We start from the raw sequence: 14185 nt of genomic DNA on the forward strand, positions 1-14185 counted from the left end.
GGAAGGAAAAGTTAATGTGGGATGGGGGCGGGTTAGGTAGGCTCCATGTAATTACAAGTCTGTTGATGGGTACCTTATTCTGCAGGAAACGGCGTACAGTATATACCCCTGTTAGCTCCTTAGCTAAAGTTGGTTCACTATCTACAGGATATCGTGTGATGAGATATGTGGGGAACTTGTGCGGTCTATCTACAGAATCTTGTATATCAAGAGATAACGACAAAATCGCCCCATCCTTGACCTCATCTATGATGTCCTGTCGGCGTCTCGATATGTAGACATAACTTGATGTGACAGCTGACATTTTGACCTCGGCTAGTTCTCGATTAAGACCAAACATTCTTACCACTTCAGAAAGCCATCGCAGTTTCTCATTAACTCCTGGGTTCCCTCTGAATTGTAGTTTGACATACTCGGAACGGGGGGCAAAGGCAAGAGAAGTAGATGAAGGTGGGGGTGGGGGTGGGGGAGGTGCATTCTGCGTAGCAGGTCGTGATGGAATGGGTATGGTAGCATCTTGTAGAGGCAGAGCCTTGTCACTCTTGGTGGCCTTGGCAGCGGGAGATGTCTCTTCGCTATTGGCATCGGAATCGCTATCTATAGGACGCTTTGCGGAAGCGTTGGTGAAGTCCATAGGCTGGTGAGATGGATTGACAGGTGTCATTTGTCGGTGATCGTGATAATCGAGACGAGGCCAGTTTTTCAGTGACAGGTCGTCATCCTCACTTAATGCAAGATCCATCTCAATATTTGCAAGGGAGCCGGGACCTGTGTATTCCATTTTACGAGGCAAGTTTGCAGTATTTGTGACTTGAGCAGTTTTACCAGGTGAGTGATGTGGCCATGATGTGGGTACCTGTGTCAAACACCTCGCACTGCGCATGCGCAGATGTGAGGAATTCGATCAGGGAGGCCCTCCCCGAGTATAAATCACTATTTCGGCTAAGTTCCACAATAATCAAGTTCACTGATAACACTGTACGATGCACTGGGTTTTAACACGGCCTCCGGCCAACTCCGAATAATAGGAACACCGTATATCTTGCGAAAAACGGGGGTCAGTAGTAGAGCTTATCCAAGCAACCGCCACCTACCGTGTCCAACCGTGAAGTCCCACTCGATAGGGCTGTCGAAGCAATAGTAAGACTCATTTTCAATTATTTTACATCCAATAATAAATGCCTCTCTAAAAATTTGAAAGAAGTTGAAACTGCAAAGGATTTAATAAGACTTCATGTAGAAAAGAATGGAAAAGTCCCTGAAGTTTCAATAACTTTGAAGTCCGCGGAAGGCATACAGACCCGCGAACACAAAGGAGTGTATCATCTACCAACCTCTTCTTCTTCAGTTGGAGCCATCGGTAACTTAGATACTTCAAATCGTCATCTGCAAATAACAATAGAATCTCCAAAACCAGATACGAAATATAAGACTAAGATTGTTACCCACGAAAACGTATTCTATGATGCCTTCCAGTATCCGTTATTAATACCTAATGGAAACGTTGGTTATTCACATAGTCTGAAACTGACACAGAAGGAAGGACGTAAAAAGCGGGTGTACGACAGGTTGACTCCTGCTTCCTTTTACTCTTCAATGTACATGGAACGTGAAGGGATTTTCAATTATGTGACAAAATGTCGACGCTTATTCCAGCAATTTGTTGTTGACAATTATGTAAAAGTTGAGTCAATGAGGTTAGCATTCATTGAAAATAACCAAAGTAATATTAGAAAAGAACGGTATGACATTTTGCAGGGAGAAAACGGAAAAGATAAAGGGCAGCGGATAATCATACCTCCAACATACGTGGGAGGGCCAAGATACATGAAGCAACGACAGCAAGATGCGCTTGCTTTCGTGTCCAATTACGGTTCTCCTGATTTCTTCATAACGTGTACGATGAATCCAGCATGGACAGAACTAGAGGAGTCGTCAACACAAACCAAAAGCACGTCGAAAAACAAATTAGATAGACCTGATTTAGTTAGTAGAATTTTCAAGATGAAAATCAACAGCCTCATAGATGACTTGACAGTCAGATGTGTTTTCGGAAAAGTAAAGGCGTATCTTTATAGTGTAGAATGGCAGAAAAGAGGTCTTCCCCATATTCATATTCTCTTATGGATGAAAAACACAGTCAATACGGAATTGGTTAGTAAGATAATATCTGCACAAATACCAGACAAAAACAAAGAACCGAAATTATTCGAAATAGTTACAAAATGTTTGATCCATGGACCTTGCAAAGGGTTCGATGAATCACATGTGTGTTGTCAAACAAAATCTCTGGAAGGAAAAAATTGCTGTGGCAAGGGATTTCCTAAACCGTGTAGGGATAATCTGTTATTCGGGAATAACGGGTACCCACTGTACAGAAGAAGGGCTATAGGAGAAGGAGGCAATAGTTTTGAAAAGAAAGTCAAAGGAAACATTGTGAATGTGGATAACTCCTGGGTTGTGCAGTATAATCCGTATTTGTGTCTGAAATATAACGCCCACATAAACGTTGAGTGTTCAAACTCCATAAAAGCTATAGCTTACGTGACTAAGTGCGTGAACAAGGGTTGTGACCGTATACTGTATTCCAAGACAAAAGAAAACAACGAAGTCATCAACGAAGTAAGAAATTATCAAGATGCTCGGTACGTCAACGCTAACGAAGCTACATGGAAGATATTCAAGTTTCCAATACACAAAAGTTTTCCCCCTGTTACAACTCTAGACCTTCATCTGGAAGGCGAAAATGAAATATTTTTCAAGGAGGACGAAAATGCTGCAAGCTTACAACGTAACACTGCAAAGGATACTCAACTTACAGCATTCTTCAAGTTATGTAAGGAAAACGAATTTGCAGCCACCCTTCATTATCATGAAATTCCTAACCATTTCCTTTATGATAAGGCTAACTCGAAATGGTTAGAAAGAAAAACTAGTACAGCGGCTCTCGGACGGATAAGGGCCGTTACGAACAAAACAGTAGAACTGTTTTACCTTCGTATGTTATTGACACACATCAAGGGGCCTTCATCCTACGAAGACCTCAGAACAGTGGACGGTGTCACACACGACACATACAGGGAAGCAGTCAAAGCCATGGGTTTACTGAATAATGAAGAAACTTGGTTGAAAACAATAATGGAAATCATCTCTCATACCAACAACAGGGATCAATTGAGAACAACATATGCTAGCATGTTGGTGTTTTCAGATCTGGAGGATCAGAGGAACATATGGGAAGAAACAAAGGATTTATTCGCAAGTGATTACCTTTTTCTTAGAGGGTTAACGGAATATAACGACGAAATATACCGTGATGCCCTCGACGACATACAAGAAAAGGTATACAATTGTGGCGGAAGCAACATTGAACAGTACGGTCAACCTCCTTCAAGAAACGGGCAAAAGTTAACCAATATTGTACGTAGAGAAAAGTCATATTATAAAGCAAATCTAGCAGAGGAAGTGAAGGAAAAGATACTGTTGATGAACGAGAAACAGAGATATTGTTACGACACTATAATGGAAAGAGTACTAAATGGACACAAATACCCCGAAAATGGCTTTTTCATAAATGCTCCTGGGGGAACCGGAAAATCATTCCTTTTTAATGTTCTCTTGGACACGGTTCGATCAAAGGAAAAGATAGCGTTAGCTGTTGCTTCCTCTGGAATTGCTGCAACTGTTCTTCATGGAGGAAGGACAGCCCATAACATGTTCAGGATACCTATTATGGAGCACAATGAAGTACGTTCATGTAATGTGAAGAGAAATACGGAGATGGCAAATCTACTTGAAATGACCTCTTTGATTGTGTAGGACGAGGCCGTCATGGCTAACAAAAACACGATTACGGCTTTAGACATTACTCTTCGAGACATATTGGGTGTGAACCGTTTTATGGGAGGTGTGGTATTCGTATGCGCAGGAGACTTTCGTCAAATTCTTCCAGTGGTGCGTGGAGGTGATGAAATTGATTGTTGTATAAAGTCAAGTTATTTTTGGGGATCTTTGTCTAATTTGGAACTAACCCAAAATGTGAGGTTGAAAAATGATGATGTTTTAAATCGTCAATTTGCCAAAGAACTTTTGGAGTTGGGAACAACAAATAAAGAGGAATATGTGTTTCCTACTAATTTTGGAGTAATAGTAAACAACAGGGAAGAGTTGGTGAAAAGAGTATACGATAAGTTCGAAGAGAACTTCCTCAACGTTTCTTATTTCGAGAAAAGAACAATCATTTCTCCTACTAACGATGATGTTGATTGTATTAACGACATGGTTTTCAAGCGACTAAACACAGAAGCGAAGATCTATCGAAGTGAGGATACTTCTGTGGATAATGAAATGGACATTCAAACATCAGTATACAATTCTATCAACAGTCCTTCAATCCCTCTTCACGAGTTGAAGATGAAAATCGGGGCTGTTGTGATGGTTATGAGAAATATTTGTCCTCCGAAATTGTGTAATGGAACAAGAATAATAGTCACTAATCTACAAAAGAACATTATTGTTGGTAATATCTTAACGGGCGCATACAGAGGTGAACAGGTTATGCTTCCCAGGATAACACTAGAGTCTACAGACACGTCTGTGATATTCAAAAGGAAACAATTTCCTATAAGATTATGCTATGCCATGACGATCAACAAATCGCAAGGACAAACGTTTGATCGTTGTGGATTACTTTTAGACAGAGCCCAATGTTTTGCTCATGGACAGCTGTATGTGGCGTGTTCGCGGGTAACAAGCCACGATTCCCTGATTGTGTATACGGGATATCGTAAGCAGGGAGACGAATATGTAAGGAAACCGGCACGTAATTGCGTGTATAAAGAACTTTTTATTGAAAGAGACGAAAAAACTCCCGTCATTGACAAATGTTCTGGGAAACAGAGTCCAAAGGAAGATTTTATGGACTTGAAAGTTACCCGTTGTAACGAAGAGGCACCGATAGCTGAAGAAGAACCTGATCATTCAATTCCTGTATTGCCTTCGATTACTGAAGAGGAAGCTATCAGCATGATCATGCCCGAAGAGTTTTATAATAACGACTATTCGGGTAGAGAGGATAACACCGAAATGGCGGAAATGGTAGCAGAAATCTATGAAAAAATGAAGAAGGAAATGAAGGAAGAAAATGAGAAACGCGAGAGGGAACTGAAGGAAGAAAATGAGAAACTCAAGAAGGAGCTGAAGGACGAGAAGGAAAAACGCTAGAACGACCTGAAAGCAGATAACGAAAACCAGAAGAAAGAATTAGAGAGTATGAAGGAACTTATGTACAAAATCATTGGTAGTAGTGATGAAGAAGATGTATCTCCCCCTATAAAGAAGAGAAAAACTGTAATGTTTTGTTAATAAAACAATGATAATAACACGCTTTTTTATTTCCCCATATTTCAGGTATTCAGGTACAACCATGGAGCCAGGGCCGGCGAAGTCAGGTGCTTTATACTAAATAAAAAAAGAATTCTCCGGTTTGCGAGTTTTTCTCGAGACCCGGCAAAACGGTCCCACCGGACCCTGGGTAGGTGTAAGGGTTTATTCAGTTCGTTTCACGTTTTCAACTGGAACTGATCTGATTCACGTTGTTCATTTATTAGTTTTATGAGTTTTTTTTCGGAAATTGTTTTCGTACAAGTACAGTGACGAAGCTTTTGAAAAACTCGAGTTGTTTGACGGAGAAATTTCGTGAGAGAGTACGTGTGAGTTCGAAAAACATCACTTTGCGGGTTATAAGAATTTTACAAAACATGGGGGGAAATCGGATCATGGGGATTACCAAAGGTATCATTTGGAATAAAAAGAATAACTCGAAGAAGAATTCGAAGAAGAAGGAGAACTCAAAGAAGAAGAAGAACTCGAAGAAGAACTCGAAGAAGAAGAAGAACTCGAAGAAGAACTCGAAGAAGAAGGAGAACTCGAAGAAGAGCTCGAAGAAGAAGAGGAACTCGAAGAAGAATTCGAAGAAGAACTCGAAGAAGAACTCGAAAAAGAAGAAAAACTCGAAGAAAAACTCAAAGAAGAAGAAGAACTCGAAGAAAAAGAAGAAGAACTCGAAGAAGAAGAAGAAGAACTCGAAGAAGAAGAAGAAGAACTCGAAAAAGAAGAAGAGGAACTCGAAGAAGAAGAAGAACTCGAAGAAGAAGAAGAAGAACTCGAAAAACTCGAAGAAGAAGAAGAACTCGAAGAAGAAGAAGAAGAAGAAGAACTTGAAGAAGAACTCGAAGAAGAAGAAGAAGAAGAAGAACTCGAAGAAGAAGAAGAACTCGAAGAAGAAGAAGAACTCGAAGAAGAAGATGAACTCGAAGAAGAAGAAGAACTCGAAGAAGAACTCGAAGAAGAAGAAGAACTCGAAGAAGAACTCGAAGAAGAAGAAGAACTCGAAGAAGAAGAAGAAAAAGAAGAACTCGAAGAAGAAGAAGAAGAAGAAGAACTCGAAAAAGGACTCGAAGAAGAAGAAGAACTCGAAGAAGAAGAACTCGAAGAAGAAGAAGAACTCGAAGAAGAAGAAGAAGAACTCGAAAAAGAAGAAGAAGAAGAACTCGAAAAAGAAGAAGTAGAAGAAGAAGAGCGAGCAGCGCCGCAGGCCAAGTCCCCCGGCGCAGCCGGGGGCTTGTGTATACATAAAAAAATATTTCTCTCTAAAACCTTCCAACCTCCTACTCCGGAAATGAGTCATCACCGAAAACACTAACTCCCGGGGACACATCTGACTCAGACTCAGAGAATCTTTACGAAATATCAACAAGAGAATCTTTATGAAATATTGCCAAGAGAATCTATATACATAAAAACGGAATTACGGAATTCTGACAAAAGAATCTTTACGAAATATTGATGAGAAAATATTTACGAAATATTGCCAAGAGAATCTTTACCAAATGTTAACAAGAGAATCTTTACGAAAAATTACCAAGAGAATCTTTACGAAATATTGCTAAGAGAATCTTTACGAAATATTGCCAGGAGAAGTATTACGAAGGAGTCTTCAAAATCTCCTAAAGGAGCCTTCAGTCTCCAAAAGGAGTCGTCAAAGTCTCCCGACGTTGTCGTCAAATTCTCTCGCGAGCAAAGCGAGCTACGCCGTAGGCCAAGCACACCTGACGAAGCCAGGTCCGGGTGCTTGTATATATATATATATATATATATATATATATATATATATATATATATATATATATATACATACATATTTATATAGATGTGTGTATATATATATTTATTTTTGTGTGTGTGTGTGTGTGTGTGTGTGTGTGTGTGTGTGTGTGTGTGTGTGTGTGTGTGTGTAGATATATACATACATACATATATATATATGTATATATATATATATACAGTATATATATATATATATATATATATATATATATATATATATATATATATATAAGCGGAGTAGGAAGAGTCTTAGTCTCGAGTTTATTCCTGACTAGTTTCGCTGTGTTTCCTACTCCGCTTACGTCAACCTGTCAGAATGTCTCATCATTCACACACACACACACACACACACACACACACACACACACACATATATATATATATATATATATATATATATATATATATATATGCATGTAGTGTTAAAAGCGACGGAAATCTCAGCGTTGATGATCTTTTTCTGAAGACTTTCAATTCTTCGAAAGAGGCGTTTTTTATCCTTATTTAAGGAATACAGGAATTCTCCGAAAGTGTAGGGCATGGAGACGAATAAAGTCGATTCTATTATTTACTGGCAGGACATTTCGTAACTCTTGTTACATTTTCAACTAAATACAATGGTTTTGATACATGGTTATAAATGCAAAAAACTAACATTGGGAAAGGTCTATACAATATTGCTGGACATTTAGATACATGGCGCTCCGTGGGGAGCCTTATCGAGGGAGTGGCGAAATGTCCATACCAGAGGGAAGGGTCAGGAGATCACCACTCTGGATATTTATTGAGAGTGATAAATATTTTATATAAAGCGCTACCAGTAGTGAAAGGCGATGGACATCATCATTCTGGTCCAGGATTATGGTGGCTTTAACCAGAAGTTCTCTCGTCGGGGGGATTCCATGTTCGTGTAGGTAGTGATTTTTGATGGATCCTGCTTGTAGGTGGCAAGTGAGGCGTCTGGAAAGGCGAGTAGTCGTCATTCCTACATAAGAAGTACGATTCTACAGTCCTCGTGTTGACATGTATGCATGTAGATGACGTTTCTCCTCTGGAGGGGTTCTGGGGGAGGGAAGGGGTTATTTCTTAATAAAAGGTTGGAAGACTTCTTAGACTGGTAATCCTTTGTAACTGAGGTATTTGTCCTCGGGTATCGGTTTTACGTTGCGGCGGATGATATTCTTCATAACTTTCTTCAGTTTTATGTGCTGATGTCATGTGGCTTTTGTAGAATAGTTTAATGGGTGTCTTGTTTGGGGCGTCGGTGTAGGGGTTATCTCCAAGGTACCATCGGTCAACTTCATCCTTGATGGCTTTCTCTACGAGGTAATTAGGGAAACCGTTGTTTACTAGAACTTGGGAGGTCCGTTCGAGTTCGTGGTGAACAGACGTCCAGTCTGAACAGTGGGTGAGTGCCCTCCTGACGTACGCATTAATTGTGGACTTTTTATATCTTACGGGGCACTCACTTTGCCCATTTAGGCACCGTCCATTGTTTGTTGATTTGACGTAGACACTGGTTTTGTATCCAGTGTCTACGTCAAATCAACAAACAATGGACATATATACATATATATTCATATATACATATACATATATATATATATATATATATATATATATATATATATATATATATATATATCACTGAATGGGTCCCAGTGACTAGAAATACATTTTTATCAATCACAATGCACTTTAATTCTAAGCCATCAGCATCGGAAGAACCGTGGAGGTACATGCAGAAACTGAAACGTGGTACGCCCGAGGACTCGAACCAACGGCGGCAAGCACGTGACCAGTGCTGTAGTGACTTAGATCAATACACCATCAAGAGAGATAGTTGAGCGCACTTTTTCTTATATATGTATGCTCGAGTTACATACGCATACACGAAAGTTTGTGTTCAACCCATCTCCACTATGATAGTATAATTGGTAAGTATACGAACGCAGGAAAGTATTTGTACAACACTGATCCCAGTGACTAGAGATACATTTCTATCAACCACAATCCACTTTAATTCTAAGCCATCAACATCGGAAGAACTGTGGAGGCACATGCAGTAACTGAGACGTGGTACGCCCGAGGACTCGAACCAACGGTGGTAAGCAAATGACTAGTGCTGTAGTGACTTGGACCAATACACCATCAAGAGAGATATAAGTTGAGCGCAATTTTTCTTATATACAAAAATATATACAATTTTACGAAGAACCAAACCCACCTGTAGGTAGTGGTGAAGCAGGTACGTATCGTTGATGGGCTTTGTTCTTCATAAAATTGAGATTAGGACGGTAGTTAGCAGTCGACTCGAATCCTGCGGAAGTAGATTAACCCCGAGGTTGAAGAATTTTATAGTTTCAGTAGCGTGGTCGGTAGAAGCTTAGACTTTCTAACATACAAGTCCTGGGTTAGAGTCCGGGGACACTGTCGGAATTATTTGATTGACATCGCTGTTTACCTGTTTATTATTTAACTATATCTATGCATTTATTTATGTATTTTATTTGTTATTTACATTATTATAGTTTTTATTTATTGTTTTATTATTAATATGATTTTTTTTCGCATCCGACCTAGATATGGATCAAAAGGTCTCCTGTCGGCATGCTCCACCTTTGTAATCCTTTCTAATCCTTTGTCATTGGCGATTCTATTCAAGAATTACAACGACGAAAGTCTATCAAGGATACGTACCTGCTTCACCATTACCTACAGGTGGGCTTGGTTCTTCGTAAAATTGAGATTAGGACGGCAGTTAAGCACTCGGCTGATATTAATCCCGAGGTTGTAAAAAGCTTATAGGCTCAATAGCGTGTTCGGTAGAAGTATAGACTTGCTAATATACAAGTCCTGGGTTCGAGTCTGGGTAAAACTATTGGAATTATTATTATTATTATTATCATTATTATTATTATTATTATTATTATTATTATTATTATTATTATTATTATTATTATTATTATTATTATTATTATTATTATTATTATTATTATTATTATTATTACTATTACTATTATTATTATTATTATTATTATTATTATTATTATTATCATTATTATTATTATTATTATTATTATTATTATTATTATTATTATTATTATTATTATTATTATTATTATTATTATTATTATTATTATTATTATTGGATAGGAGGTAAAGGGAACACGGGCTGAGGGAAATACTTTTATTCCTGACAAGTTTAACCTGAGTGGCTTCTTCAGAAGGAGCCACTCAGGCGAAACTAGTCAGGAATAAAAGTATTTCCCTCAGCCCGTGTTCCCTTACCTCCTATCCACATTCGTCACAATGTATACACATTATTATTATTATTATTATTATTATTATTATTATTATTATTATTATTATTATTATTATTATTATTATTATTATTATTATTATTATTATTATTACTATTATTATTACTATTATTATTATTATTATTATTATCATTATTATTATTATTACTATTGTTATTATTATCATTATCATTATTTATTATTATTATTATTATTATTATTATTATTATTATTATTATTATTATTATTATTATTATTATTTTTATTATTATTGTTATTATAATTATAATTATTATTATTTTATATATATATATATATATATATATATATATATATATATATATATATATATATATATACATATATATATGCATATGCATAGATACATGCCCACGTAGAGGAAAAGTTCCAAACGATTGGAGAAGAGCAAATATAGTACCTATATATAAGGGGGGAAATAAAGAAGACCCTACTAACTATAGACCAGTCTCTCTAACAAGTACAATAGCAACAATTTGTGAAAGAATTATCAAAAGTAGATGGGAAAGGTATTTAGAAAAAAAAAGTACTAAATCCAAGGCAATTTGGATTCAGACAAGGACGATCATGCGTATCAAACTTCTTGTGTTTCTATTCAAGGCTAATAGATATAATATAAGAAAGAGATGGATGGGCTGATTGTGCATTTCTAGACCTAAAAAAAGCTTTTGACAAAGTACCACATAAGAAGTTGCTTAAGAAATTAGAAACTGAAGGAGGAATACAGGGCAAACTGCTTAAATGGATGGAAGACTTTTTGCAAGAAAGAAAAGTGAGAGTAGTGATAAGAGACAAACACTCTAATTGGGATGAAGTAATAAGTGGTGTTTCACAAGGAACAGTTCTAGTCCCAATAATGTTTGCTATATATATTAATGACATGTATAAAGGAATTGAAAGTCATATGAGCTTCTTTGCAGATGATGCCAAACTGTTGAAAAAAGTGAACACTGAAGAAGATTGTGAGTCGCTAAATAGTGACCTCAATAAAGTATGAGAATGGAGTAGGAAGTGGGAGATGGAATTCAATACTAAGAAGTGTAGTATAATGGAATTTGGAAAAAGCAAAAAAGAACAATATTTTTGGAGAAACTTATAATTTAATAACAACAATCAAAGTGGCATTTACGTACCTGGATGAAGAAATGGTGAAGAAAATTCTAATCCCTCTGATAAGACCAAGATTGGAATATGCAGCAATGATGTGGTCACCAAGTACAAAAAAAATGCATAACAAAACTTAAAAGAATACAAAGAGCAATTACAAAATTGGCACCAACACTCAAAACTATCATATGAAGAGAGACTAGCAAAACTTGAGCTACAGATATTAGAGCAAAGAAGAGAGAGAGGAGATTTGATAACTATTTATAGAATCATGAAAGGCTTAGAAACTATTGATAGAGAGGATCTAATAAAAATGGGATGATAGAAATACAAGAGGACATGGAGAGAGACTCAAGGACAGTTATAGAAGAGATCTGAAAAAGAACCGCTTTCCCCACAGAGTAATGGACATTTGGAACAAGCTAGATGAGAAAGTGGTGTGTGCAAAAACAATACATGAATTTAAAAACAGTTTAGAAAAAATGAGATATGAAGACGGGACACTACTAGCATAGCTCCCCTACCAGTAAAATACAACTAGGTTAACAAACACACACACACACACACACACACACACACACACACACACACACACACACACACACACACACACACACACACACACACACACACATACACGGCTCGGTGGCGGATTGGTAAAGCACTGGCCTCACAAGCCAGAGAGCCGGGTTTCGATTCCCCGGCCGGGCGGAGATAAGTTGGGTTTGTCTCCTTTCACGTGTAGCCCCTGTTCACCTAGCAGTGAGTAGGTACGGGACGTTAGTCAAGGAGTTGTGACCTTGCTGTCCCGGTGTGTGGTGTGTGAGTGGTCTCAGACCTACCCAGAGATCGGCAAATAATGAGCTCTGAGCTCACTGCCGTAGGGTAGTGTCTGGCTGTCTCGACAGAGACTGCAGCAGATCCGAGGTGAATACACACACACAAAGAAAGACAGCTTTAGAAGAGATCTGAAAAAGAACAGCTTTCCTCACAGAGTAATAGACAGTTGGAACAAGTTAGATGAGAAAGTGGTGTGTGCAAAAACAATACATGAATCTAAAATAGTTTAGATGAAATGAGATATGAAGACGGGACACCACGAGCATAGCTCCCCTTCCCGTAAAATACAACTAGGTAAATACACACACACACACACACACACACACACACACACACACACACACACACACACACACACACACACATAGACCTAAAAAAAGCTTTTGACGAGGTACCACATAAGAAGTTGCTTAAGAAATTAGAAACTGAAGGAGGAATACAGGGCAAACTGCTTAAATGGATGGAAGACTTTTTGCAAGAAAGAAAAATGATAGTAGTGATAAGAGACAAACACTCAAAATGGGATGAAGTAATAAGCGGTGTTCCACAAGGAACAGTTCTGGCCCCAATAATGTTTGCTATATATATTAATGATATGGATGAAGAAATTGAAAGTTATATGAGCTTCTTTGCAGATGATGCAAAACTATTAAAAAAAAGTGAACACGGAAGAAGATTGTGAGTCACTAAAGAGTACATACATACATACATATACCAAGGATTTTCCCCCTTACAAGGGGGGTAGCCAAAAAAGAAAAAGGCATAAAATAATTCCCACCCATTCCATCCCTGAATACACTCCACACCCCTCCATCCTCCCTCTCATCTTAGCACCTCCTGAATGACGGGTCATCCCTGCACCTTGTCCACTGCCCTGGGTCAGAAGCAGTGTCGCAAGACACAGCACATCCACAGGAAGGCCGCTTCATTAAATCGGCGATCCCCCCTCTCCGTCCCCCCATTGCATAAAATGAGAGGACGGGGAGAAATCCCTTCGGGCTGCGTCAAATTTTGCTCACACATACTACCTCACCCCCCATCCACCCGCCCATTCCACCTCATGCTATCACAACATCATCCATATACAACCATTCTCCATTCACCCCTGTCTTCTGTCCTCTCCCGTCCTTCCTCAACAGACATTCCCCTCTTCCCCAAAGCCCCCTTCATCCCATCCATCCACCTCATCCTAGGACGCCCCCTCATGTTCACTCCCTCCACATCTGCCTTCCACACCTCTTTTACTAGTCTTTCTTCACTCATTCTTTTCATGTGTCCAAACCATCCTAATATTCTTTCATCAACCCTATTTCCCAGCTCCCTTTCCACCCCTGTTCTCCTCCTCACCTCCTCATTTCTCACTCTATCTAGCCTAGTAACCCCCATCATACTTCTCAGACACCTCATCTTAAACACATTCAAACTCCTTCTCTCTCCTTCTCTTATGTTCCATGTTTCTGCCCCATACAGTGGTGTTGGCACAATCACTCCTTCATACAGTCTCCTCTTAGCATCCATTCCCAAATGTCTATTCCTCATTACACTCTTTAAAAAGTGAACACGGAAGAAGATTGTGAGTCACTACAGAGTGATCCAAATAAAGTATGGGAATGGAGTAGGGAGTGGGAGATGGAGTTCAACACTAAAAAGTGTAGTATAATGGAATTTGGAAAACGCAAAAATGGAATAACAGGATCATATAAATTGGGAGAAGAAGGAATAAAACAAGT

The 14185-nt window shown here is 38.4% G+C and overlaps 1 protein-coding gene across 1 annotated transcript; it reads left to right on the top strand.

The window, feature by feature from the left end:
- The first annotated feature begins 881 nt into the window (after positions 1-881).
- LOC143035598 (uncharacterized) lies at positions 882-3819 on the top strand. Its single transcript, XM_076202465.1, has 2 exons — positions 882-891; positions 1349-3819. The coding sequence occupies exons 1-2, from the start codon at positions 882-884 to the stop codon at positions 3817-3819; spliced, it is 2481 nt and encodes an 826-aa protein (XP_076058580.1).
- The last annotated feature ends 10366 nt before the right edge of the window (positions 3820-14185 follow it).

Source organism: Oratosquilla oratoria, chromosome 19 (assembly GCF_046742065.1).
Source record: "Oratosquilla oratoria isolate Oo_2021 chromosome 19, ASM4674206v1, whole genome shotgun sequence".
Lineage (NCBI taxonomy): Eukaryota > Metazoa > Arthropoda > Malacostraca > Stomatopoda > Squillidae > Oratosquilla > Oratosquilla oratoria.